The sequence below is a fragment of the Falco naumanni genome, chromosome 7, assembly GCF_017639655.2.
Source record: "Falco naumanni isolate bFalNau1 chromosome 7, bFalNau1.pat, whole genome shotgun sequence".
Taxonomy (NCBI): Eukaryota; Metazoa; Chordata; class Aves; order Falconiformes; family Falconidae; genus Falco; species Falco naumanni.
In genome coordinates, this window is record NC_054060.1 from 12,139,617 (window position 1) to 12,165,730 (window position 26,114).

Sequence of the window (26,114 nt, forward strand, 5' to 3'; positions counted from 1 at the left end):
AATAGTTTGGTGTATCTGCTCCTGGCCACTGCTGGGTAAGCAGGTGCTGATGGAGTAGCTTCGTTGTCCTTTTCTGCAAGCTTGCAGTGAGCCAGGGAGGACTGGTGGTGGAAGCTTCCTTGGAGGCAGAACTTTGATGGAATAACTGGAGATGACAGTTTGAAGGCTACTCTTTACCAAACTGAGTCACTGATCAGTGACTTAGTTGCCTGTGACACACATGCTTGCATTCTGACCACAAGAAGGCAGCAGGAGCTGTGATTCAGTGTCTGAGGTGTAGCCTGCAAGGAGCTAAAATTGTGCATTGTTTTGGAAGGACAGTTTTTTCCCTTAGGATAGCAATCTGCACGTGGCAGGATGTTAGGGAAGCCACCCCACTGTGTCCAGTGAATGCACAGAAAGCAGAGCGTCACCCTAAAACCAGGCACGGCAATGCAGAAACCTGTTACATGGCTTAGAGGCTTTGAGGGGCTGGATGGTATTGAATGCAATTTGTTTGCTGGAAACACTACTTGTTGCAGGAAAGCTGTTTCCCTCTGCTAAGAGGGGAGGAATGGCATGCTTACCAGTGATGGTTTTGTTGGAGAGGTGTACCTACATCAGGGATGTCGATTGAAACACAGGCATGGAGCTCCAAGACTACTACTGACTTCCAAGTAGGATGGATTCTTCTTTTCCCTAGTGAAGACCTTTTTTCTTTATTTTCTGCTATTGAAAACATAAAAAAATTTGTGCAGCTCAGCCACCCCAGAGCCCTCTGTAAAGTCACCCCCTCAAAGCCACAACCCTACAGGCAAGGTCAAGTATGTAAGAGGAAGATCAGAAGGTGGTTCCTGCTTCAGATGCTGGCTTTTAACTTGGTGTGTGTTGTTCTCCAGTGGTGGTTGTTGTAGCTATGCTTGTGACTTCAGGCTGAAGCAGTGCTCTGCTTTTTGGGGTCAGGTAGCCAAGCTGCTGTTTTCCCCCACAGCCCTTTTTAAAGCAGGCACCTCGGCTTTTGCTTCTTGCTGTCAGCATTAAAATTGTGTCCCCCTTCCTGAGGTGGATGGTGTCAGTGTTAAGTTCCAGCACTGTATTTAATCTCCCTTACATCCAGACTCAAAGTTTTCCCAAGAATACAAAAAACACTGCTTAAAGCAGCTTAGAGGCTGCAACAGAAAAATATAACCAGTTACTTTTATCCTGGATGCTCCAGACAATTCTGCTGCTGGCTGGAGATGCTTTTCCTGCAGCAGCATAATGTAGGAAGCCTACCAGCTCCAGCCGTGAGCACTTCAAAAGCAGATATTTAAACATTAAGGCAACGCTGTGACAGCAGCTGATTTCCCATGCAGTGAGGTTTAAGTAAAACTACATACCCAGAGCAAGTGCCCACTAGATCTCTGACAAGTGATTGCTTCGTAAAACTCACTGTTCTTTATTAGAAAAGTTACAATAAGAAATGTAAAAAAACAATGTTATTTCAAAAATCTATGTACAAGTTCTGCAGGACTGCAGAGCATCTCCCTTGCAGGTGCTAGGGCTGAGCAAGCCCTGAAGCAGAGGTTTCCAAACTGTAAACAAGTTTTTAGTGTTAGAGGCCAGGGTGGAAGGTATCTCCCACTTCCCAGTGTTTAATCTGTTGATGGTGCAGGAGGAAAGGTGTCTAGTCAGTGCTGTCTGCACTGGCAGCAACGTGGAGAACACGGGCTGGTGGTTCCACACCTTACATGTTTACTGCCCTTAGGAAAAGTGTCTTTTCCTTCCTCAGGCCTCTGAAATGTAACAGGTTTGTATCCAGGCTGGCTTGAAGGGCAGGAAGGCTCTTAACTCACATCAGTAACATCTGCTCCTGCCCACCCTCGGCCAGGTTAAGCGTTAAGCCTGTGTCTAGAGTGGGTTTTTCCTCACATCTATCATCGCTGGGTGGTAAGGCACGGCGGTCACGTTCAGGCTGGCTCTGCGCAGCTCCCGGCGGGGCTTGGAGGCAGGAGCCAGGCTCCGTGGTGGGTGCACCTCGTGAGGCTGCCCCGCTCTCAGCAAGTGCTCCGGATCCCTCTGCCGAAGGTCCCCGGGGCTGTCGTTGGGCAGGGAGGAACGCCTCCATGTCGATGGCAAAGGGGCATGCACCAGGTCCCTGTTCTCATCCCTGACCCGATGGCTTTCTTCAGGGACGGCCTGAGGCATGGGCTGCTCCCCAAGGCTGGATTCCTCACAGGTCCCGAGGGCAGGGGCAGCTCTGTCCCCAGCCCCGTGAATGCCTCTCTCCATCCCTGCTAGGAAAGATTGGGGGTACAGGGAGATGAGTACCAGGATCTCTGCTTTTCTCATCAAAATCAGTGCCCGTAGAGCACTTGCTGAAGGCTAGCAATGACCTCCACCCGCACTGCTCCTGACTCCGCTCCAAGCTCTCATTGCCAGGGAAAGGAATTTAAATTCCCTTCATTTTAATTTGGTAGGAACAGCAGTTTCCTCTCACCTTTGGTCTGTCCAGGATGGAGGTTCATGTTACTCAGCCTCTGGTTCAGCTCCTGGTTTGCCCACATATAATGGCTCAGCTCCTTTTCCAGCACCTGAATCCTGGCCTCATACTGCAGCTTGCTGCTGGCCAGCCCCTCATCCATGTGCTCTGCAAAAAAAAAACCAAACAACCAGGCCATTTCAAGCTGCAAGCCTGCGGAAGGCGAACACAGTGCCACTGGTGCCCGTTTCAGGAGCTGGGGGGGTTACCACGGCTCTGCTGGAGCAGTAACTGCATGTTCTGCTCATGCTCCTTCTGCTGCAGGGTGAGCTGGCGGTCCATCTCCAGGCGCTGACGTTCCACGGCTGCCTCCAGCCAGTACACCAGCTGCTGCTGCTCCTCCAGCTGCATCTCCAGCTCCGAGAAGGCAATGTGTTGCCTGTGCTGATCCTCTCGCAGTGTCACCACCTGGCCAGGGCCCCAAAAGCAAGGAACGCCTCAGCAACTTCAGAGCCCAGGAAGATTTCCCGCCCCACCGAGCCTGATCAAGTTAGTTTTTTGGTACAGTGTACAGAGGTTAGTATTCTGGGATGTCGCAGCTGTCTCGTGGAGGGAAGAGCAAACTGTGGCTGCAATGATGTGGCAGAGCCACTGTGGGGATCCACGCATCCTGTGACTAGTTAAGCCCCTCTCCCAGGTGTTGGGGCAGGTGGGGATCAGGGTGCTGTGGCTTTGTGCCCTGACTTTACAGGGCAAAAGTACAGCAGGCGACAGGGAGGAAGCTTGAAACTGAGGAAGACAAGGTTGGTCAGGTACTACAGCTCCCACCAGCACAGAGGGCAGCTGTCTCTCACCTTGTCAAAGTATTTGCAGAGCAGAGCGCGGGTCTCGGAGGAGGAGAGGTAGCTGAGCTTGGCCATGAGGTTCATCTCACACTGGGACAGCAGGCTGGCTGAGGCCCGCAGGACTCGTTGCCTGCATGTGATAGACTCATTCTTGTACTCGATGGCTGCATCCAGGGCCTCGATTGCCTCGTCCAGCTGGAACAAGATCCGTTCTTCCTGCCAGGGCAGAGCTGCAGTTACCAGGGAGCAAACGGTTCGCCCTGCCTCACTCTGCCCTAACCTCCCCTTGTCATCTCAGCATCATCTCAAGAAGTTGGGCTACGCACAGCCTGAGGGCGTGGGGGAGCATCCACTAACGACCCCATGCTCAGGTCTTTACTTCGTACTACCTCATGCACTTGCAAGCAGCGCAGCCCAGCCCGAGAAGAGGTACCTCTGGGGACAGCAGGGTGCCGTGACGCAGCTTGTTGTCGAGCTCCAACCTCTGTTTGAGCAGCTGGTCCTTCTCCTGGCGCAGGTTGTTGATCTCGTGGCGGATCTGCTGCTGGTCATGGGCACTGCCGTGACGCAACTGCCCGTTCTTCTCAGTCAGCTCCTTTTCTAGGTGCTCCAGGCGGCTGGACACACGCACTATGTCATCTGTCAGAGCCTGCAGCAGAAGATGCTCAAGGGGATCTGCTCTAAAGCCAAGCCAGGCCCTCAGCTCCCTTCTACTCCCCTCCATAGGTCAAGTGAACCCCCCCCATAAGCTGAGGGCTATCAAACCAGCTAGCTCAGAGGCACAGCACAAGCAGGCTCTTCTGTACCGGCAGATTTCCTATCCAACACCACCTCATTCTGGCCTGCAACCCTCTGCCAGACCCAGGATGGCACCCAGGCCTTCCAGCCTCCGGCCTCTGCTGGAAATCAAGCAAGGGCTTGAGTGAGGCGTCACACTCCTGTCCCACCTGGCTGGAGCGCAGTCGCTTGCTCTCCAGGCCGTTCTTCTCCTGCAGCAGGGCTTCCTTTTTGGCCACAATAGCTTCCCGCTTCCTCAGCTCATCTTCTAGCTCATCCAGGGCCCGGCGTTGCTCGAGAACTTTATCCATCTCCATGTCCAGCCACTTCTTCTGTTCCTCAATTTTCTGATGGAGGGAGAGGCAAAGGGTATGTGCACGCATGCAGATCGCAGCAGCAATGCCCAGCACTGCTAGACTAAAGAGCAGTAGGGTTCAGACCAGAGCTAGAGTCTCGATTCCATCTCTGCCAAGCCCTATAGCCCAGACTTCACCGGTTTTATGCTTCCAGCTCCTCCAACAGGCAGAGCTAAGCTTAACTCCCAGCTGCCAAGGAGTCCTTGGGGGGCCACAACTCCCAGCACCCTTCTGCTAACAGACAAGGTTTCATAGCTTCTTTACTGATGCCAGGATTTAGAAAAGATCCTGGGCTAGCTACTAGATACAAGTGACTTTATGGACTGTCCTCCTCAAGGGCAGGATGGGCTCTGTCCCATCCCCAGCTGAGGTCCCTGCTTCCTGATCTCCCCTGCCAAGCAGTCCCCTTTGAGCAGAAAAGAGGCAGGCTCGCTTTGTCTGTACCTGCTGCTGCTCCAGGCTGATCACGGAGCCGTTGCTGCCACTCCGCCGCTTCCTCTGGAAAGCTGCAATTTCCTCTGTTTTGATGCGCAGGATTTTCTGGTGCTGCTCATGCTTCAGTTCCAGCTCCTGCATAGGAAAGAGCAGCTGTGAGCATCGAAGGGGTGGAAGCTGTTTGCCCTGCAGCCAGAGGCTGAGGGACAGGTTATGTTCTCTGCTAGCTCTTTGGATACTCTTAAAAAAATCCTCTTTCCATCACCCCATGCTCTCCGAGACAACCACAGACCCCAGCAGAGCTACCTGGCCTGCCTAGCAGCTTGCAGAGCCCACCCATCATCACCCTTGCAAACACCGCAGTAGCACAGCTGCTCCTGCCCATTCCTACCTTGACTCGGTGCTGCCGCTTATTCACCTCCATCTCCAGCCGCCGTTTCTGCTCACTCTCCTCCCGCAGCCGGCGCTGCAGCTGGCCCTGCTGCCGCCGCATCAGCTGAATGTTCCTCTCCAGCTCCTGCACCCGTTTCTCGCTCTGGGCTGAGAGGGACACCAGCCTCTCCGTCGCCTGCTTCTTTTTGCACAGAACCTGCCAGAGGGTGAAAGCTGCCCTTGGGCTCGGCCTTTCCCCTGTGCCCCTTGCAGAGATGCCCCCAGCTCTGCCCCATTCCCACCTCGCCGGGTGGACAGAGCCCTTCCCACTCACCCGTGCCTTGCTCTGCGCAGCCGCCACACGTGTGCGGTACTCCTGCAGCTTGTGCTTCTCCCCGGGGTCCCACGTCTCTTTGCCCTCCAGCTCCTGGAGCTGCTTCTGGCTGTCACTCAGCTCTGCCCGCACCTGCTCTGCCTCCTGCTCCAGCTCGCCGATCTTCTGGCAGTACTGCCTGTTCAGAGCCTGGGCGTCCTTGCCTGCAACACACCCCCTGCACCATGACCTCCAGCCCCCCTTCCCTTGCAGCCAGGATCCTGCCGAGGGACGGAACTTTCCTCTCTCCCCAAGTATTTTTGCCTACAGACAGTGTATGCTCCCTTTCCCTCGGCTACTCCAGGGAAGGGAGAAACCAATGGGAAGGGTCTCGGTCAGCCAGAGGGATGGAGAAACAGGGCCCTGCTGCCTACAGGAGAAGGGGCGAGCACCAGCAATGCAGGGAGAGAAGGTGAGGACTGGAGTAAAGACCAAGCATCATGACTAAGAGATTTCATGGGGAGTGGGTCCATATTCCTGCCAGCAGCTCCGCACCTGTCTTAATGAGCTCCGTGATCAGCTCCTCCTTCATGCGGATGTTGATCGCCAGCTCCCGGATCTTCTGCTGTGCTTGCACCAGCCTCCACTCCGAGTCCTTCCCTGGCAGGCGCTCCCAGGGACCAAGCACTGGCTCCCGCTTCCTACAGACCTCTGCAATACAGATTCCCAGGGAAGGAAGGTCCTGTCTTAGCAGCTGGGTGACAGGATAACCTGATATCAGAGCTGTAGCCAAGACCTGGCACATCATTGCCCAGTCACCTGCAGCTTCTACCACAACAGGCAGCTCTTGCCAGACCCCAGCAGTTCAAGTCTCTCCTTAACAGAAGCAGCTAGGCTGCTATCTGCTCCACTTCTGTCCTCCAGGCTCATCCACATGGGACACCAACAGCATCCAACAAAGCACTGCCAACCCGAGGAAGACTGTCCGACAACCTATGGGTGCCACTTGCCTTTTGACAGCTCCAGTTGCTCCTCCTGAATCGAGTGAGCATTGTCTCCACTCGGCTCCTCCTTCAACTTGCAGATGTCCTTCTTGCTCCAGCTTTGGATCCCATTTCTAGAAGGAGCAGTACATTAATCAGTTAGGTCTGGTTGGGTCTGGGCACTGCTAGAGCTGTTCCCATAAGGACCCTCACGATCCACAGGCTTCAGGAGACAGAAACAGTTAGCTGTGGTCAGGAAGGATGGTAATTAGCTCCCCAGCGGGCAGGCAGCTGTCTCGGCAGAATCGCTGACCCCAAAGGCAGCATCTGCTTCTACATCCTATGCAAGAGCTGAGCTGCGGAGGTGGGACAGCCAGGCCATGTGACTGCTGGGACACTGCACAGTGCTAGGACAGCCTCAACTCACCGGCGCTGCAACAGGGACCGTTTCTGTTCCCACTCCTCCTCCTCCTCTCCTGAGGACAGCTCTGATGGCTTCTCCAAGTCCTGGCTAAGCTCCCTCCTCAGCACCGTGTCTCTGACCTCTGGATTGCCAGTCGGGCACTGCGCATGGTTCAGGTGCCAGCTGGCCAGGTCCTCCTCCTGGAAGGAGGGGTTGCTGTCAAGATGCTGGAGCAGAGAATTGGAAAGAGAGGAGACATACTGCATGAGAGCTGGTGTTAGAAAAAGCAGCTCTCAGCTGGGCATCGCTACTAGACACAAAGAAAAGCAACAAAATGGAGTTGAGTGTATTTTCAGGAGAACTGGTGCATTGCTAGACCCAGCTGCCTGCCCTCCTGCCTTCTGCTGCTGCTGCTGAGCAAATCTGGGACCTGCCCACAACATCAAAGTAAAAGCCTCAGTTTTGAAGCTGGGCTGCTTTTGCCAGAGCTGTGAAACACTTTGGTTGTGAACAGTGAACACTCCTGTGGACTACACCTCTGACAAGGGTCATGTTCAACAGCGGGGAAAAAGCAGTTCCTCTGCCGGAGGGCACCCAAGTGAAAAGGCAGCAGTTCCTCAATGACACAGCCTTGTGCCCTCACCTTCCTGCAACGGGCTCTTCCACTCTGCTCAGCGGGAAGGAGCCCCGAGGGAACCCCACTGAGGCCATGGGACGGGGCAGCGTCCAGCGGGGCTGTGTGAGGTCTCTGGCCAGCAGTCACCAAGTGAAGGTTTTCCAGCAGCCCTGGCACACACAGGTTTGGCATTGCCATCTCAAGGCGCACGTGCAGCTCAGAGATCTTATCCTGCTGCTCCCGCAGTTTGTCGCTCTAGGAAGCAATGAGAAAAATGTGGTTATGTACACGTGGATCCCAGATGTGCTGCAGAGGAACCCAAAAGCTGGGCTGCGCTCTGTGGGGGCGGAAGGAGAGGAGTAGGGCAGGTCCCTACAAAGAGAGCAGAGCCCAAAAATACCTGCAGCTTATACTGCTCCATGGCATCCTCCAGGGCAGCCAGGAAATCACGGTTCTCCTCTTCCAGGCGCTCCACTTGCCTCTGCAGTTTAGCCACCTGCTCATCTTTGATGGGCTCACACCTCTTCTCAGTGTTCACCTGTCCCCCCCAAAATAGAAGACAGGCAGCATCAGCATCCACCTTTGTCCTTCCCTTCCCATGCTGGACTCTGCAAGGGCACAGCAGCTCTGCAGATCCAGATTTTTCCTGTGAAATAAATCTCTCAGCCACAGCTGAATCCACCTTCCCCCTGCCTGCTTGGGAGGACCATGTCTTTCTGCCTCCCTTTGGCCTCTTGGCCAGGTTGCTTCTCCTCTCCCTTTCCTGACCCCTTCCACCACGCCGTGCTGAGGTTGCTGCCTTCAGTGGCCATCAGATGAACCCAACCTCAGAGCTGCAACACCCCAAGCCATTACCTGGGCTCTTGCCAGCTTTGAGCCTTGTGCCTCGAGGCTCTGCTCCTCTGCGGAGGTGCTCTCGATACCGCTATCCAGCCCGGCCGAGGTCAGCTCACTCCTCTCGCTCTCCACCGCGCACAGCCACTCCTTAACCCGCAGGATCTGCTCCACCGTCAGGTTGCTGTCCTCCTGCAGCTCCATCAGCAGCCGGTACGCAGCATCGGTGCAGGTGCGGTAATGCGCGCACTCAGCCAGCAGCCGAGCCGTGGGCTCCGGCACGCATCGTTTGGTGGTGGCTGAGCGGTTGATGATACGGGTCTCGGAGCGGTGCCGCTGTTCCAGCGCCTTCTGCAGCTTCTTTATTTGCAGGTGAAGCTCTTCAATGTGCTCCGTCTCCTTGCGGCAGTTCACCACGGCCTTGTTCTGGATGTTTTGAGCCCGGTTGGCATAATTCAGCGTGTTGAGGCTCTCATCGAAGTCGGAGGAGGATGGGCTGACACAGGCTATCATCACAGTCTGGGCATTCCCTCCCAGAGAGTCTTTCAGGATCCTAGGGAAGAGCACAGTGATTAAAATAGCTCAAATACAAAATAATGCAGGAACTTCCGACCCTTTCCAGAGGCTAAGCCCAAGGAAAACAATATTCTTGCTCTGTGGCCGGTTTGGCACTGGTGAGTCACTCACTAGTGAGCAGAATCATTAAGCAGAGGAATACCAGTCTGCACTGTGACAAGTTTCCATCCAAGTAATTCCCGAGGCTGGGAGCCCCCCAACTGTGCCATCACTGCTAGGCATGTGCTGTGCTGAAACCTGCTGGAGATTGCCAAGACTGCCTGCTCGAGCTAAAAACTAACTGCAGACCATCAAACCAGCCTACTGGAAGCCTTTTTGATTCACTGCCAGGCAGGAAGGGCAGGATAACCCATGGTAATACCCCATCTCAGCTCCGGCAGCATGACTTATGCAAGCCTCGCCTTCTGCAGCACCGCACCGTCATTTCTGTCCTGGCCTCATTGCTCCTCAAGCTTCCCTACGTGAAAACCTGCACAGCGGGCGGACCTGCAAGCTGCCGTGAGGCACTGCGGGTCAGCTGGCCCCGTACCACCAAGCAGTTGGTCCGAGAGCCCTGGTGTGAGAGCAGAAGGGACACCCGGCCCTGCAGGCTCCTCTCAGCTAGCTGGGGGACTCTGCCGCCAAACCTGGCAGGCTGGGCGCGGGAAAGGCAGGGAGCAGCATCACATCCCTCCTGCTGGGCCACGAGCCCGTGAGACCTGGGGGTCCCAATCCCAATCTGTACCTGGTGATTTTGGAGTCCCTGTAGGGGATGTGGCTGCTCTTCCTCCGAGGGTCTCCCAAGGCGCTGATGACATTGCCTAAGGCCAGGAGGCCACTGTTGATCTGGATACTCTCCTTCAGCCTCTCCCCTGTGTTTCCCGTCTTCACAATTCGTTCTGAGCCTGCCAGGTCCACAAAGTGAAACTTGGAAACCAGGACCTGGCCTGAGGCAGGGACAGAGGAGGGGTGGTGGTGCAGGGGGAGGCGGCCAGCCCCACGCCGCTGTTCCATGGTCACCGTGAAGATGGTGTGCGAGCGGCTCGACTGCCTGTTGACGTGGGTAGCTCCCGTGTGCTTGGCTGTGTTCCCCATCTCCAGCAGGCTCAGCACCTCGTCCAGCCCTTCCACTTCTGACTCCTTCACACCGCAGAGCACTGCAACAGCAAATGGAGCTGTGACTGGGAGGGACAGGCTGCCTGAGGATGCAGCTCCTCTGCACAGCCTGGTGCCACCGCCCTGACCATCCCGTGCCACACACATTCTGGTTTCCACGCCAAAACCAAACTGGACTACTAAGAACAGCAATCTGCTGCAGGAGAGGGATGGAGGACTAGCCCTGCCTTCAGGGATAGATAACCCAGCTCTGGCCTGAGGCATGGGAGAAAAGGGAGCCCACACAGAGCCATACATACCGACATTCCCCTTGTCATCCTCCCGGATCTGGATGTCTTTGCTGGCTGTATCTGCCTGCAGTAAGTCCCGAAACTCCTCCTTGTACACTTCCAGGTAGGACACTCGGACCGTGTAGTCAATCAGGTCATTCTCATCAATAAGCTTGAAAGTCTCAGCCATGGCTCGTGGGATGATGCCCTGCTCGTCTTCATTGATGGAAGCTGGCAGAGAGATGCACGTGGTCACGGGGAGCAGGGAACACGTGGGCAGCCTGTGCTGGCTGGGGTCAGAGCCACGGGCAGGAGCCTGCCTGCAGCACACGTCAGCTGGAAAGGAGCAGCCTCACAAACCCTCCCACAGCTCAGCCCTTGCAGCCCGGATTAAATATCCCTGGGAGTATTTCTAAACCACAGGACCTTGGGGCAAATCCTGTCCCATTGCTGTGCTGGACTCCAGTGACACTGCTTGGTTCCAGCCCTTCCTCAAGAAGGAAAAGGCACATTAGTGTTTCAGCAGGTAGCAAACACATTGCCTGCTGCTACAGCGTGCTGCCCGTCAAAGGCAGTGTGGCTTCACAACCTTTCCAAGCTCCGAAAAGTACTTTTTTCTTATTGTCTTTGCAGCCTGCTTGTACCTGGCCACAGCACTCTGCTTTCTAAATTTTAAATTGTTTTGTTTTTGTCTCCAACAGTCGTGCAAAGGGGCAATGCCAGGCCGAACTGGGAAACTGAATACAGAGGTAGATGGAAAGCATGGAAACAATTTAGTGCTTACAAGCTATGCAATTAATGAAGGCTGCCCCAAACATTTAGAGCATGCCCTCTGTAAGACACCATAACGCCATCAAACCAGCAGTTAAAGGAGGGAAAAGCCTCCTCCTTCCCAGTCCCCTTCAAATAAACAAACTAAGAGGATGTGCCCCCGCAACCCCCCACGGCCCCCCTTCGGGCTTATTTCAGGACAGATCTGGTAGATCCAAGGCAGCAGAAGGCAGCGGTGCCCTAGGCAGGTCGCCACCACCTCCTGGCCAGGCTCGTCGTGCGGTGCCAGAGGGGCAACGCCACCCGCTGCGAGCTCCGAGCGGGTGGTGGGAGGCGGCGGGGCTGGCGGGCGGTGATGCCGGCGGGTGTGGGCGCAGAGAGCAAAGCGGGGCCGGCGGCACCGGTGAGGGCGGGGGGCCGGGAGGGGCGGCGGGGCCGGTGGCCGTGGGGCGCCGTGGGGGGGGGGGGAGGAGGCGGTGCCGTCGGGGACAGCGCCGTCGGGCGGGCACGGTGCTGCCGGTCCCACCGCCACTCACCGACGCTGGCCTCCCCGATGGTGTACGTCTTGCCGGAGCCGGTCTGCCCGTAGGCGAAGACGGTGGCGTTGAAGCCGCGGAAGAAGGCCCGCAGCAGCGGCTGGACGCAGGCCCGGTAGACGGCCGCCTGCCCCGCCGCCTCGGGCAGCACGGCGGCGAAGCGGAAGCGGCGGCGGCGGCCCAGCGCCACCTCGCCGGTGGCGGCGTCGCCCCGCAGGCAGGGCCGGTGCCCCCGCAGCGCCTCCCGGGGCAGCAGCGGCCGCACCCGCACCGCCACCCGCACGGCCGCCCCCTCCGCCGCCATGGCGGGGCCGCCGCGGGGAGCGGGATGGGCCCGGCCCGGCGCGCCGCGATGGCGTCAGGGGCTCCGCCCGGCGCCGCCGCCCCCGGGGGTCGGGCTCGGGCTCGGGGCGGGACGGTGCGCACCGCCCCGGGGGAGCGGGCGGGGGGGGGCTGCGGTGGCGTGGGGGTGACACGCGTGGGCGGTGCGGGGGCAAGGGGTAGGCTGCTCGCGGGGCGCCCCGTCCCTGGGGGGCGCTTCGTCCCTCGCGGGACACCGCTCCGTCGCCCGGGCACACCGCTCCGTCGCCCGCCAGAGGATGCTCGGCCGCCCCTGAGCCGCTGCGCCACGCGTGGGGCGCTCCAGCCGCCCCGCCGCTCGCAGGCGCTCCCACGGCCACCGCGGAGAGCGGGGCGAGGGGCTGCGTCCCCCCCCGAGGGCCAGCGCGCCGGGGGTGCGGGCGTGGGCAGCCCCCCGGGACGGCGCTGGCGCAGGCAGCCGCGTCTGAGCCATAACAAAAGTTCTTCATCCGGCCGCCCGCAGCTCCCGCTGCGCCGCCCCTGGGGCTGGGGGGGGGGCATGGCCCCGCCGGTCCCCCGGGCGCCGTGGGAAGCGCTGGCTCCTCGGCCGCGCCGGGAGGCGCCGCACACGCCGGCGGCGGGGCAGCACCGCGGCTGCGATGGGGCTCCGGCTGCCGTTGCGCCGCAGCGCCAGCTTCACCCCCGGGCACCCGGCCCTCGCCGAGCCGCCCGGCCCCGCCGCGCTCCGGGCGGAGGCGAACGTCCTGGTGATGGGGGCGGACAGCGTGGGGAAATCGGGTAAGAACCGGCGGGGAGCGGGGGGTCCCCGGGCGGGGAGACCTGTTTGTGTCCTTTTCCCCGGCAAAAAAAACCCCGAACCAAACCGAGCAGCCGGCGCTGCAGCAGCATGCGGGGAGCTGCCCCGCAGCGAGCCGGTGGGATGATGCCGAGCCGTCGGGTGGGAGGCCGGGCACAGCCGTGCAGGCAGCGGGCGAGCCGTGCGGGAAGGTGGGCTCTGCTACGCTGCGGTTTGCTGATGGCCCGGTTCGAGCTCTGCCCGCAGACGGGCTGTCATTGTGGCTGGGGAGAGACCAGAGGTCGTTCCTGCTGGTGCGAGTGTGCAGGGTAACGGTGCCTGACTCTGCTCTGCACGTAAAAAGAAAAATCCGTCAGGTTTAGGGCTATTCTGGTGATCTCCATCCTTCCTTCTGCAGCTCTGACCGTGCGTTTCCTGACCCGGCGCTTTATCGGGGAGTACGGAGACATGGGTGAGTGAGTGCCAGGCCAGAGCCCGGCCAGTTCCGTGAGCGACGGGTGCAGGAGGCGCGCCTGCTCCTGCCCGCTGCGTTTCACTGCGTCGCGTCCACTCCTGCTCTTCTCCAGAGCCTTTGCCAGCTCCTGAGGGGCTCGATGAGTGTATCTGTTCAGCGACCCATCTCTTGCTCCACAACTGCTTCTCTGGGGTGCAGAAGGTCCTGAGTGGCAGCTGGTGGCACCGGTGGGGCTGGGGTGGAGGCAGGCTGGGGCAGTCACAACTGTGAGGGCCACCATGCTCCCTGTGGTTGTTGCTGGACCTTGCCTTGAGGAGCATGGTCTGCCAGGGTGGATGTGACAGGCTTGTCCCCATGAAGAGAAGACCAGGGTTGAGGGAGCTATCTCTTGGGTCTATGAAGATTACTTTTTTTTTTCTTTTTTTTTTTTTTTTCCAGAATTCATCTACAGCCACAACCTGACTGTGGATGGTCGAGAGATTCTCTTCCACATCTGGGATGTCCCTAATTCCCAGGTGAGAGGGCTCCACTCCTGTCACCTGCTTTCACCCCAGGGACAAAAAAACCCTCTACTAAAAGTTGACTATAAGGAACCACAGGCAGGGAGCTCCAGCTGAGCAGAGTTCTCGTGTCAGATGGTGTGTAGGCAACCAAACCCTTCTTGCCTGCAGAGCACAGAGCAGCAGCGTCACTGGCAGGGTAGCAATAGTCACCGTAGCCCACGGTCCTCTGGCTGAGGACATTAGAGCTGGAGCACTAACATTACCAGCCCAGGCTGAGCACAGGACTGCGCTAACGAAGTGGACTTGCCACTCTGAGGTCCCCACGTTGTTATCACCTACGATACAGTGGCTGGGTGATAAGGTGAGGACAATGATGCTGAAGCCTGAGTTGTGTCTCTTAGGTGAGGTTGGGCTGCCTTCCTCAGTACTCCTCTTTCTTTCCTTTTGCTGCTTGCTATCTGTCCCTGTCCCAATGGGCTCCGGATTGCTGCACCCTGTGCTAGGAGGCAGGCATGGAGGGAGGGAGGGAGGGAGGGAGGGAGGGAGTAGGATAAAAGACCTTTCCTTTTCTCATACCCCAGGAACAGGCAGAGGAGGGCTCCTCAGAGGAGAAGCGAATCCAGTGGGCAGACAGCTTTGTCCTGGTCTACAGCATCTGTGACCGTGCCAGCTTCAACATCCTGTCCCCTAAAATCCAGTTCATCAAGGCCACCAAGGAGGGGCAGAGCCAGGAGAAGGTGCCCATCATCATTGTGGGCAACAAACGGGACCTGCACCACCGACGGGTGGTGTCCAGTGAGGAGGGTCGGCTCCTGGCCCTCTCTTTAGACTGTGGTTTCTACGAGGTCTCTGCAGCCGAGGCTTATCATGGGGCCCTCATGGTCTTCCATGGACTGGCCAAGCGCATCCCTGACACCAAACTGGCACTGAAAAAGGGTACAGGGATCCGCGGCATCGTCAAGACCGTGTCATCTGTGTTTGCCCGTAAGCGAACAGACTCCCTCTGAGCTACAGCGTGAGTGTTGCTTCTCTCTGTGCTACCCAGCTGGACCCAGCCTCCCCCCGGATGCCCATGGAGATGGTGTGTTTCCATAAGTATGATGGGTTCCTTGCTGTCCTCCTAATGTCAGTCTGGGTGTCCTGCCATGTGCAGCCAGTGCAGCTGAGGACTGTAGTGCCTTCCTCTTGGCTCTGTGATGGGGCAGAGTTTCCACTCTGCTGTACCAGCTTTTTAGGTACCTCCTGCTTTCTCCTTCCGTCTTCTGATGCTGGAAACCACCAGGTGATTTTGCTGCAGCTCCAGGCAGCATCATCCCCAGCTTCTTCAGCAGGAGCTGCCTGAGCTGTTGGTGAGCAGTGAGGACACGCTGCTGCACAGCCACGTGGCTCCCTGTCCCCCTGCCTCTACCCTGGGATCCTTATTAACGCGCATCAGGGTCTTCCTCTGATAACCCCTGGAGCCCCCATGAACTGGCAAGGTGCAGTTTCTCCACTGGGGAGCCACTGGCAGTTCCCAACTGTGCATCACCATGTCGGTGTTCCAGAGCCCAGAGCACTGGCCGACCCCAGAGGACCTCAGGGAGGGCTGACGCTTCCCATCCCACCCGTTTTGCTTTTGAACTCCCCTGCTTGTGGTCTTCTCTCCCACAGCCTCCCAGCAACTGCAGCCGTTCCCCTTGTGCAAGCACCGTACAGACTGTGCCTGGGAAAAAACAGACGCGTGGCTCATTCCCAGGACAGGGATCGCACCGTGCGCCTTCCCAAGCCGCTCCATCTGTAAGGCTGCCTGTCCCCGGGGAGGAAAGGAGGTGGGGAAGGGGCTGCCGGGCTCGTAGCCGAACTCTGCTGCTGCTGCTGGGAAGTTTTTCCCTGCCTCTCCCCAAACCCTCCCCCTTGTATGCCTGGGAAAGGGCTTGTGTGTGCAGTACGGACACTGATTTCTCTGCCGTGTTCTTCTGGAAATGCAATAAATTGTATTTGGCAGGAGGCCCCCAGCTCCTTGGGGCTGTGAATTTGTACTTGGGGCATGGGAAGAGACATGTACTGTGCTGGGCACGAGTACCCACCGTTGCTGCAGCAGCGACCCAGCGATGCGTTTCCCGTACCTGCTCCCTCAGCCCTGGGTTGGGTGACTCACCCCACTCCGCTCCCTCGTTTTGGTGGCTCGCTCTCATAAAGCAGCTGAGCAGAGCAGCTCGGGAAGGTTTATTATTGCAGCAGATACAACAAGGTGTTGTGGGAAGCGAGGCGGTCCTGCGGGAGAGAGGGGCTCCAGGAGCTCCACCTGTTCTCACTGGTCTTCCTGACCCCACCATCCATCCCGCCACCAGCTGGGTGTGGGTGCCTAGGGGGCTTTCCTACCCATGTGTCCTGCTGGTCCGTGGGGACCTTTGGCTCCTTCACAGAAGAACATTCTGTGGCCAGGGATGGGCCCTGCCACTGGGGAACTAGGCTTGCTGTGGTGATGCAAACATGATGGCTTTGCTGTCCTCCCTGCTTTGTCTCAGTGCTGTTCTCCACATATAGTCCATCTAAGGTCCGCACCGTATGCTCCACAGGGACCAGGGTAGCCCAGTGCCAGGCCTGGCTGGTCCCTTTTTCTCTTTTCTGGTCTCACTACTTTCCGGATCTCCTTCATCCCTCTGGTCCCACCTCCCCCTACCTTCTCCTTCCACCGACAGGGCTTTTGGCTGCCTTTATTCCCCCATCCTAGCCCCAATACACTGCAGAAGATGACATCCCACGGCATGTCTACCACTTTGAGCTCCTGTCCCGCTACAGGGGTGCATGCGGGCAGCTGGGGGGGGGGGGGGGGGGGCTGGGCAAAGCGTGCTGAGGGCGGGGGATTACAGTGGGGCCAGGTTGCGATCGTCCTCCCCACCGGTTCAGTCCTTCTTGAAGGCAGGAGCGTAGAGGTTGGTGTAGTAAGCCCGGCTGTACATGGCCTCGGGGCTGAAGCGGTAGGAGCCCTCGCTCACCCGCCTGTTGTAGGGGGCAAAGGCAGATTTCCGTGGGAGGGGGCACTCAGGCTCGAAGGCAGGGCTGCGGTAGAGGTTGTGCCGCAGGAACAGGGGGTCCTCGAGCCCCAGGAAGGAGAGGGGGTGATGGCCACGGTACAGCCGCCAGTCACCCCTCAGCTGGGATTTCTCCTCAGCGGAGGGGGGGGCAGGCTTGGTGTCCTCCTCCTTCTGCTCTGTCTCCGGGCTGGGCTTGCTGCCCACGGCTGGCTCCTCTGCCTTCACTGACTGCCTGCGGAGCTGAGAGACGGGTGAGCACCCAGCCAGGCTGAACCTGCCTGCCAGCCCTGCTCTCCCTGTGCCACACAGCCCCCTCAGAACTGGGGGGACCTCAGGACAAGCAAATTTGCACCCAGAAGGGTCCACAGTGGAGGAGAGTGGGTGGGTGCAGCCCAGGCACCTGCAGTGGAGAGATGGTCCCAGGGGAGCAGCAGGGTGGGGGAAAGGAGAGGGGACATGGTCTCAGCCTGAACTTTCACCTTCCCAGGAATTTGTGGTCACAGCCTGGCTTGGGCATGAACGGTGTGAAGGTGCCATCACCAGCCAACCTGCTGGTTCTGTCGGGGGAAACACACTGTCATGGCTTGGGGGATGCTCAGGAGGAGGGTGAGACTGAGGTGTCCTGAAAGCACCCCATTTCCCCGCTCTGGTACCTCCTGCCTGGAGCTACGGGGTGCTCATGATTGGAGAAAATGAGGCTCGCTGGAGATGGACGGGACCTGGCTGGGGATAAACTCACCGGCACGTAGCTGTACAGGGTGCCCAGCAGATGCTTGGGGGCACTGACGAGGGTCCCCCCGAGAGCATCCACTGTCTCCATGGCCTTGGACAGCCTGCGGGGGGTGAAAAGGATCAACCCCTCTGCTGCATCCCAGGCCACGGCTGGAACCTTCTTCACGCTGGAGATGCCGGAGGCACAGGCGGTTTGCAGGTTGTGAGCCACGCTGCCCACCAGCCCAGGGTTGTCCCCTGCCTGTCAAGAGAAACCAGCTCAGCCGCTGGCCCCAGCAGCTGCTCCAGGTAGGACATGGGTGGACCTGGGCTCCCCATCCCCCCTGCAGCTCACAGCCAGAGTGCTTTCAGCTCGCTGCTTTGCAAAAGCCACCACAGCCCTTTGCAGCAGAGTCACTCCTTGTCGCTTCCACTGCCCCCCCTGCCCAGGCCCCTGGAGACCCTCTGCCCTGGGCTGTGCTTCCGCTGCAGGCAGAGGCGAAGGGCAGTGACCCCAACCTGCTGCTTCCCGTCCCCACGTCCCAGCGGAGCTGCTGCTGGGGACTGTTCCCAGACCCCCGGCTCACACTGCCCCTCGCTGCTGGGACCGCGAAGGGAGATTTTTCGGGGGTGTTCAAGGGCTCGGTAGGAAGCTCGGTGCTGACACCCCACAGCAGCAAAGGAGTCTTGAATATACAAGCCAGGGTGACCCTGTCCAGCTCAGGGGCTGCCCACAGCCTGCAGCTTTGGGGCATTAGGGAAGGGGGCTGCTGGGGATGCCCCCTGCCAACTTCCCCTTGCCTCCTCCAGGTTGAAATTCAGGGTTGAGTGGGGATGAGGGCCTGACCCCCACAGCTATGGGGGGAACATCCCCCACGTGGCCCATGGGCAGGAGGATGCTTTGGGGCACCCCTGGCTCACTGCTCCCCTTTTCTCTGTACCTCCTTGGTGTGGTCATCTTTCTTCCCCACCTTCTCCTGCTTCTGCTCTGGCACCTTGCTCTGCCGCTGGCTCAGCCAGCCACCCGCAGTGCTCTGCCCATCACCGTGGACCCGCGGCGCTGCAGGTACACTCGGCTTGGCCAGGCTGCCCTGGAAGAGGAACAAAAAGCCACTGTTTGGGGGGAGCTGGCAGGTCCCATCCGCCCCATCCTGCTTAGCCTGAGGATTTCACAGGGTCCCTGGGGTGCACAGGGAGCAGAGGGGTTCATTGATGCATGCCAGAAGAAATCCGGAGGGCAGCCGGGAGGTCCAGGATTTTGGCATAGGCCAGGGAAGGGGTTCCTGCCGCAGCGCTGGGTGGAAGAGGAGAGGTGCCTCCTTCTCCTCATCCTCTCTGAGCCTCTGCAGGCGCTTTTTGCTTTAGGAAGGATGTTGTGGCAAGGCCATAAATCAACAGTATACATTGGGAGCCAGCTAAAAATAACTTGTCCCACTAATATGGTAGAAAGTTGTGTGTGAACGTGCTGTGGGAACACCAGCCCTCGGCTCATCTTGCTGAGTGGGGGAAACAGCAGTGCCCACCAGCCTGCCCTCGGACGTGCTCCGAGGAGCTTGAAATGTCTCAGCCGAAAGCAGAATCAGCCCCAAAAAGGGTATGGGGGAGGAGGAACCTGGCAGGTGGGTTTGGCACTCACCAAGACAGGGATCCAGGTGGCCAGCTCCTGCCCCTTGGCTTTGGCATGCTGGAGGCTTTGGGTGGTTTGCTGGTAAGCACGGTGGGAGACGGTGCTAACCAAGGCGCTGATCCGGCCCAGGGTGCTGGGAGCACTGGGAGCACTGGTCTGCTGCTGGGAGACCTTTGCTGCTGACTCACGTGTCTCTTTGGGCTTCTGGTCTAAAGGCAGGAGAGCAGTGGAAGGTTTATGTCCTGGCAGGATGACCCTTCTAGGCATCCCTACACCAAAATCCAGTGTTTTTCTCCTGCCACTTGCACCCCATGAGTGAGGTGTCACCCCAGGTACATCCAGCCCTTACCAGATGAGGGGATTTGGGTACCAGGACTACCTGCTTCTTCATCCTCCTCTGGCAGCAGGTACTCCATCAGCTTCTCCAGCCCTCCCAGGGCCGTGTCGACCCCTGCGGCTGCCATCTGGCTCACTGAGTTCCTCCTCGTGTACCTTGCTGTCGTTTCCACTGTGTTCTTGGTGACCTCGTAGCCCTCGGCCGCCAGCTCCATGATCTTATCCATGGAGTTGCCAATGGTGCTTTTGGCACTTTGGAGGGGGGAGGAGATGGTGCCCTTTAGTTCAGATGCGAGCTGTGGGCAGAGAGAACAGCCCTGCTGGTGTGCTTGGGGTGGCATGGGACAGCCAGAGGGACCACAGGAACCCATGGCAGCTATGCAAGTAGACAGCCCCAGGAGGAGCATAACAGCTCTCTTGAGCCTGGGCTGAAGGTAGCTGGCAGGGATGGGACATAGGACACTGTTGACCTATATTTGGGAGCACCCCAACCATCCCCTGGGCTGCAGGAACCCTGGAAGAGCCCTTGCTTGGAGGTGCTGCCTTGTTTCTCCCCCAGTAGCCCATCACCATCCAGAAACAAGACCAGAGATGTGGGCTCTGCAGAGGGGTCGGGGGGTGTCTCAGAATGTCCTGACTGTGACTGACCTTATCAACGGGGTACTGGAGGGCAGGGATCTTCTCCTCCAGGTGGTCCAAGCCCCGGCAAGCCAGATTGTTGGCCACAGCGACTGCCTTGGGCAAAAGCAGGGGGTGGGTTGGTAAGAAAAGCACCTGGGCTGTGCTAGGCTCATGCTAGTGCCAGTGCTGTCCCACCAAGGGAGGCTCTGGTGGGCTCCCCCCTGCCGTGTTCCCCCCCGTGGATGGACTCACACTGAGGCTCCAGCCTGCGCACCACGGGCTCCACGCTCCACATGGCCAAGGCGCTGGCACCCTGCACACCCCGCTCATAGACCTCACACACTGAGGCCACGAGCGGGTGGGCCTCCTTGGTGCTGGCGTAGGTCCGCTGGAGGCTTTCGCAGGTCGAGCTCACCACCGGCAGCTGCAGGACCCTCTGCAGTACATTCTCCTATGCATGGCAGATGGGCATCAGTCAGCCAACAGCTCTTCCCTGAAGAATGCCCTCTTGACCACATCTTGGTGGCAGAGGACCGCAGCTCACGTTGGAGGAGGAGGGCATTTCTCAACCCTCACTGAGGGTCTCCCAGTTACGTTGTGTATGGCACAGCCATGGACAAGCACGCTGGCTGCTGCCGCAGAAGGAGCATGGACACCACAGGCAGTGTCGGTGATGGTCCCCACTCCCCCCGCCTCCCAAGCCCAACTGTCCAGGTGGTCCCTCTGGCTTTCTACCCTGCTCCTTCTATCTGACCCAGCCCTTGCTCCTATCCTTGGACCAGCACTGGCCAGTGCCTATGTGGCACCTCCATCCTGTCTGTCTTGTCACCACCGTGGCAAATAAGGCATATGGACCTCAAAAAGAGGGGGAGAGGAACAAGTCTGTCCCTGAGGGCACACAGGGCTTTGGTAGGAGCCACTGCTGTAAGAAAAGGGCACCAGAGCTCTTCGAGGCAGCAAGGCACCGCACCCCCACACCCTGCTAGCACAGGCAATGTGGGATACCAGTATAAACCAGCACAGCCGACACCTGTGTGCACTGCCAGTGCCAGAGCATGGCTGGAGGTAGGTCCCTCAAAGCTGGGCAAGCAGGATGAGCCTGTGCTCCAGCTGCTGCTCTTGCCTGGTACCCAGCTGGTGAGATGGGACAACTGAGGGAGATGTTGCAGCTCCAGGGGAGGACCGAAGGGAGCATTGTCTCACCACAGCAGCCATGAGGGCTGCACAGGACAGAACAAAAGGCAAAGCTGAGCTTTCCTCTGATCACCAGTGGGTGAGAGGCAAGTTTGGCTTCATGTCCCGCTTGTAACCATGACCAGACTGTGAATTTGCATGTTTGAGAAAAACTGTATTGTTTTGTGCTACACTGTGCTAATTTTGGCTTGACGTGGAGCCAGCCCTCTCACAAATCCCGCAGTTCAGCAATCCCAGGGGCTCCAGCTGTTCAGAGCAGCATTGCATCCAAGCAGCATGACTGCTTGAGGTCTGGGGTCCACTGTAGGGACACAGACAAAGGACAGGAGGACAGGCACTGCCAGCTGGTTTCACCAAGGTCTCGCATCAGCTCAGAGTTAACTTGATTCTGAACTATTTAATTTCAAGCAAGTGAAAGGTTTTATCCTTTCCCTTTGATGATGCTCTATATTATTGCAGGTAAAGATCCATATAAAGATAACAGGGGTTATATATGCTGTATATAGCATGAGGGACAGTGTGAGATGTGGCTTGTATTCATCTGGCAGTGTCGGTATGCACCACCTGGCGCCCTTGGCAAACCTCTGCCCTCCCCTCTCTCCCCCTTCCCACACCCACCTTGTTACTTCCATTCTGCACAGTTTGATTCTTCTTCGCTGTCATCGTGATGCATCCACCTGTAAAGCAAAGCTGGGAGCTGCAGACCCCGCTGTAAAGGCAGAGCTGGGCTTGGCCTCCCCCAGCTCACGCCTGCACCCCCTAAGCACAGTGGGGCTGGGAGCTGGGCTGAGACATGCACCTCCCATGGGTGTAACGGATGTGTCAGTGCCTAACGCTTGACTTTTTACCAGTTAAGCTGTAAAACCAGTGACTCCACACAGCCCTCCTCTGCTAGTGTGTCTTAACACCCAAAGATCCACAAAATTAGTTGAGGCATCTAGTCTGGAGGAGCTACCGTACAAGGCAGGATAAAGGGCACCGACAGAGCTGTAAAGCAAACTCAGAGCAACCAGGATGTTAATGGACGTGGGCGAGGGCCAGGCTGAGATGCAGGCAGGGGAGGGGTAAGACGATAGGACAGGAGCAGAGAGAGGAGCTGCGGGCAGGGACATGGTGAGCTGCCCAGCTGCGGTCAGCATCTCCCTCCTGCACATCTGTCCTGCAGCTCTGCTGCTCACAATGCCAGCACCCATCCCTGCACAGCCCCAGCTTGATGCGGGTGACAAAAGCACCGCAAAACACCCGTCTCCACTGCTCCCAGCTGGGTAACAGCTGAAAGCACAACCCTAGCTCCCAGCACAGACTCCCTTTTCTTAGCAGCAGATGAAATTCAGGAGATTTAGGGAGAGCGGGTGATCCCTGCTCTCACCCTGCCGGTCCCGCTGAAGCTGTCCCCCGAGCACCCGGTGGAGACAGGCTACTCACCGAGGGGCAGCCCGTCCCCAGCAGAGCAGGAGCAGAGGATGGTGGCTGCACGGTCCCTTCACCCGGGTCCTCTGAGAGTGATGCACCGTGCCCTGGCCCCTACCACCACGAGGCCCCACCTCCCAGTTGCACGGGTTTGGGAGCTGGCGGGTTGTGGTGGAAACTGGCCAAAGAGCTCCCTGAAGCCACCGTAATTCGGAACAGATGATGGCAGAAAATCCCCTTTGTTGTCCTCCCCTCAAAGCCCAGAAGCTGCAGCACAGCTGGGATGCACCAGGGTTTAACGCCCCTCCATGAAGAGAAGATGAAAAGAAGTGCCCTTGGACATCACCACTTCAAAAGCAACAGATCATGAGCAGCCAGGGAGAAGGTGAAGAGTCAGGCAGTATTTCCTAAGAAATTAAAACCTTCCTGTATTTCTGTAGCCTGTTATGCCCCGTGGTGGAACAGGACCCTATCATGCTGGGAAACACAACACAGACTAAGAACATAGTTTCTCCCCAGGAGAGTTTACTAAGCACAAGGAGCAGAAGGCAGATGTGGGTGTCACATCCTGCATAAACCAATCTGGTTTGGCCAGATTTCTCTACAATTTCTAGGAGAATTCATGGAGGGTTTTGGTAAGGAGGCTTTTAGCTGAGGGTCAGGGCAGACACTTCATTATGAAAGCTCTAGGCATCTGGAGTAGACAGAAATGGAGGAAAAAATCAGGTTGGAAGTAATCTCTGTAAGTCACCTCATCCAACTCTTGCTCAGAACAGGACTACCCTTGAAGCTAGATCAGGCTGTTCAAGGTTATGTCCAGTCCTGAAAATCTCCAAGGGTGAGATTCCCATCTCTCTGGAGCCAAATTCCTGTGCTAACCGTACTCACAGTAAACTATTTTTTTCCTTATGTCCAGTTGGAAGTTTCTCTGTTGCAATTTGTGCCTGCCACCTCTTATCCTTGCTCTGTGCTCCTCTGAGCAAGGTCTGTGCTCCCGTCTGCGCTGGTATGGCACGTGCTCCATGCGCCTAAATGTCTTACCCTCTCCACGATCCTCTGCTGGACTCTAGTCAAGATCTCTCCCGTGCTGGTGGGGCCAAAACAGGACATGGCTCCCCAAATGTGACCTCACAAGTGCTTCACAGAGAGGAACAACTACTCCCCTTGACCTGCTAGCAATGCTCTCACTACTGCAGCTGTTTCGTGGCCAGCCTGCCTTGGTGCACGGGAGGCACTCTGCCAACTCACGTCGTAATTAACAAATCCATTTGCAGTATTGATTGAGAAGAAAGAAGACACCACCTGTATGGAGACATGATAGGTTCTGGTTATTGACTACAGAGATCACAGACAAGCCACACTGATAAGACAAGGACAACATGATGGAAAGAAAAATGCCAGAGGACACAGCAATAACCAAGGGGCTCAGTGCAGACGACCCACCCAAGCAGCCTGCTGACACAAGGCTGCTGTGTGTCATGGACCACCTGGCACGAGGCAGGGAGACCCTTGGCATGCATCTCGGCATCACGGGAAGCCCAAGCACCAGAGCCAAGTCCTTGAACACCTGCAGCTGCCTGGCACTCATGTGCAGGACACAGAGGTGTGCACCCAACACGACTCTGTGGCTCCCAGCTGTGCTGCTTGTACATGGGGGTGGGAGACTGCCCAGGGATGTGAGAAAGCCATGCGTGGGAGGAAAATACCCACTTTCGCCCCAAAAAGCCTGGAGATTGCTTCCACCCCAGAGCTCTGCAAAGCTTGCAGGCCTGCCTTGCTAGCTGGGTACAGAGGCATATGAGTGTCCTGGGCTGTCTCCAGCTCGGTGGTGGGGTGAGTCACTGCAATCCAGACAACGGGACAAAGGGCAGCAGCTTGCCCAAAAGTTTGCTCTCTTGGCATTGACACTTTTTCCAGCCCCACTGGCCTTGCTAAAAGTGCAGGGTGCGTGCCAAGCTTCTCTCTGCCTTGGCTAGAGTTGGGATCAACAGACAACACAGCCTTTGCCCTACTAACGCCTTTGCTCATCCCCTCCCCTTCCTCTGAGGCAAAAGCTGTGCCAGCCCTGGGCTCTGCAGTGCAAAGGTACCATTGCTTCTACCCCGCCTCCGCTTCACCTCACACCAGAAATACCTTCTGTGTTTCTCCAGGCAATATTTAGAGCTCACTGGATGAGCTGGAAGCCGTTTTACACCTTTGTCTCCACAGTCTGTTCCATATCCATCAAAAAACCACAGTGAGGGGATGAGCCAGATCCCCAAAGACCTGAAAGGAATCTTTGCACTTAGGCCTGGAAGGGGGCTGGCAAGGTAACCAATTCATTTCCATGCTCTGTGGGAGGATCAGCACCCTCTAAACCACTGCCGGCAGATCTCTGTCCGGTTTCTTTTTAAGGACTGCCCTTCCTGGGCAATCCATTTAGTCTTTCATTTTACTTACAGTTCAAAAAAAGTGTGATTTAATTCTCCTTTGCTGCAATATAAATGTATTACCTCCTGGATGGTTTTAGAGACTGATTTATTGCCTTCCTCTTGGCAGACAACCTTCTGAACACTTGAAGGCTTCTCATACCCTCCCCCAGCCACCTTTCCTCTACAGAACTGGTTCATTTGGCCCCTCCCTGGAGACGCTGGTGTTTAGATCTCTGACTGTTCTTGCTGCTCACCTGCGAATCCTGAATGGCTCACGTATTTCTTGAAATATCACGCCAAGCATGGTTTTAACACCAGGAAGGCCTTGCCTGTAAATATAATAGAAAACTACTTCGCACATCTCACACAGACCACTCTCCTGTTAACTGTTTCCATTATGAAATGTGTATCAGACCAGTAATTCAGAAACTCTTGCTAAAACATTGCTGAATGCAATGCTTTATACATTGTTCAGGAACTGACATTTTAGAGCTTCCAAGTTTGCAAGGCTCCTACTCTGGGGGATAGGAGCCAACAGTAAGCTTGTTTTTAATGGTTACCCTGGCTCCATCCCTCACCATCTCAGCTGGAGATGTTACCCTTCACTCCCTGCCCTGAACAGGCACTTGTTTTTAAACAGCTGCAGCGATTCGCCCTATGACACCATGATCCAGCCAAATGAAAAGCTGTTTATAAGATACTAAAATGCTGGTGTACCCGTTCCTTGCACTGTAGCTTTGCCTATGCTGGGCAGAAGGCTCCAGCTCTCACTACTGGTACTCAAGGGCAACCGATGGCAATTCTCAAAATGTCACTACGTTTCAGGGCATTTCATATATTTTATCTGGTACTCATATAGTTACTTCATGTTTTTGCAGCTGAGATGGGGATTGTTAATTAGTCTGATGAATCTGGCTGCCACCTTACTACTGCAAAAGGAAAGCTCCATAACCCCAGTGCAGCTATAGGCAAATCTGGCTGCCACCTTGCTATTGCAAAAGGAAAGTTCTATAACCCAAATGCAACTATAGACAATGTCTCTTTAACAGTATCATCCTTCATAAAATTCAGAGATGGGAGGGAGGATTCCTC

At 57.1% G+C, this 26,114-nt stretch overlaps 3 protein-coding genes across 8 annotated transcripts; 1 reads left to right on the plus strand and 2 right to left on the minus strand.

Moving 5' to 3' along the window:
* Nucleotides 1–1,393: 1,393 nt before the first annotated feature.
* Nucleotides 1,394–11,940, minus strand: KIF7 (kinesin family member 7). 3 transcript variants are annotated; one of them, XM_040600689.1, is made up of 18 exons: nt 11,622–11,940; nt 10,345–10,545; nt 9,675–10,086; nt 8,396–8,927; nt 7,941–8,078; nt 7,568–7,795; nt 6,949–7,151; nt 6,549–6,655; nt 6,094–6,249; nt 5,560–5,762; nt 5,245–5,442; nt 4,863–4,988; nt 4,233–4,409; nt 3,719–3,934; nt 3,295–3,501; nt 2,710–2,908; nt 2,459–2,608; nt 1,394–2,255 (listed from the first exon to the last, which is right to left on the minus strand). In XM_040600689.1, exons 1-18 carry the CDS (start codon nt 11,923–11,925, stop codon nt 1,870–1,872), a joined length of 4,143 nt encoding a protein of 1,380 aa, XP_040456623.1. In that variant the 5' UTR covers nt 11,926–11,940; the 3' UTR covers nt 1,394–1,869. The 3 variants fall into 3 exon arrangements, with proteins under 3 accessions (XP_040456623.1, XP_040456622.1, XP_040456621.1); XM_040600688.1 differs by having other exon boundaries at nt 6,949–7,124; nt 11,622–11,932; XM_040600687.1 differs by having other exon boundaries at nt 1,394–2,252; nt 11,622–11,932.
* A 160-nt stretch (nt 11,941–12,100) lies between these two features.
* On the plus strand, nt 12,101–16,146 carry LOC121091247 (ras-related and estrogen-regulated growth inhibitor-like protein). Of its 2 annotated transcripts, none has more exons than XM_040600694.1 (4): nt 12,101–12,719; nt 13,136–13,189; nt 13,631–13,707; nt 15,346–16,146. In XM_040600694.1, exons 1-4 carry the CDS (start codon nt 12,581–12,583, stop codon nt 16,144–16,146), a joined length of 1,071 nt encoding a protein of 356 aa, XP_040456628.1. In that variant the 5' UTR covers nt 12,101–12,580. The 2 variants fall into 2 exon arrangements, with proteins under 2 accessions (XP_040456628.1, XP_040456629.1); XM_040600695.1 differs by having other exon boundaries at nt 14,277–15,689.
* On the minus strand, nt 15,869–26,072 carry PLIN1 (perilipin 1). 3 transcript variants are annotated; one of them, XM_040600692.1, is made up of 10 exons: nt 25,277–26,072; nt 22,627–23,913; nt 21,820–21,878; nt 20,260–20,458; nt 20,035–20,117; nt 19,400–19,682; nt 19,060–19,259; nt 18,365–18,514; nt 17,452–17,685; nt 15,869–16,952 (listed from the first exon to the last, which is right to left on the minus strand). In XM_040600692.1, the coding sequence occupies exons 3-10, from the start codon at nt 21,862–21,864 to the stop codon at nt 16,581–16,583; spliced, it is 1,566 nt and encodes a 521-aa protein (XP_040456626.1). In that variant the 5' UTR covers nt 21,865–21,878; nt 22,627–23,913; nt 25,277–26,072; the 3' UTR covers nt 15,869–16,580. The 3 variants fall into 3 exon arrangements, with proteins under 3 accessions (XP_040456626.1, XP_040456624.1, XP_040456627.1); XM_040600690.1 differs by having other exon boundaries at nt 23,653–26,072; XM_040600693.1 differs by having other exon boundaries at nt 19,430–19,682; nt 22,627–26,072.
* Between the last annotated feature and the right edge of the window lie 42 nt (nt 26,073–26,114).

What these genes read in the sequence shown, in the direction of transcription:
- LOC121091247 (XM_040600694.1), top strand. Translation starts at nt 12,581, where the DNA reads ATGGGGCTCCGGCTGCCGTTGCGCCGCAGCGCCAGCTTCACCCCCGGG. An exon ending in CGGGGAGTACGGAGACATGG is followed by an intron (nt 13,190 to 13,630) that starts GTGAGTGAGTGC and finishes TTTTTTTTCCAG; the next exon opens with AATTCATCTACAGCCACAAC. An exon ending in GGGATGTCCCTAATTCCCAG is followed by an intron (nt 13,708 to 15,345) that starts GTGAGAGGGCTC and finishes TCTCTCCCACAG; the next exon opens with CCTCCCAGCAACTGCAGCCG.
- KIF7 (XM_040600689.1), bottom strand. Translation starts at nt 11,925, where the DNA reads ATGGCGGCGGAGGGGGCGGCCGTGCGGGTGGCGGTGCGGGTGCGGCCG. An exon ending in GCAACTGGAGCTGTCAAAAG is followed by an intron (nt 6,250 to 6,548) that starts GCAAGTGGCACC and finishes TCTGTATTGCAG; the next exon opens with AGGTCTGTAGGAAGCGGGAG. An exon ending in GCACCCTGCTGTCCCCAGAG is followed by an intron (nt 3,502 to 3,718) that starts GTACCTCTTCTC and finishes CTGCCCTGGCAG; the next exon opens with GAAGAACGGATCTTGTTCCA.
- PLIN1 (XM_040600692.1), bottom strand. Translation starts at nt 21,864, where the DNA reads ATGACAGCGAAGAAGAATCAAACTGTGCAGAATGGAAGTAACAAG. An exon ending in TCCAGTACCCCGTTGATAAG is followed by an intron (nt 19,683 to 20,034) that starts GTCAGTCACAGT and finishes CTCTGCCCACAG; the next exon opens with CTCGCATCTGAACTAAAGGG. An exon ending in TACCCAAATCCCCTCATCTG is followed by an intron (nt 19,260 to 19,399) that starts GTAAGGGCTGGA and finishes TCCTGCCTTTAG; the next exon opens with ACCAGAAGCCCAAAGAGACA.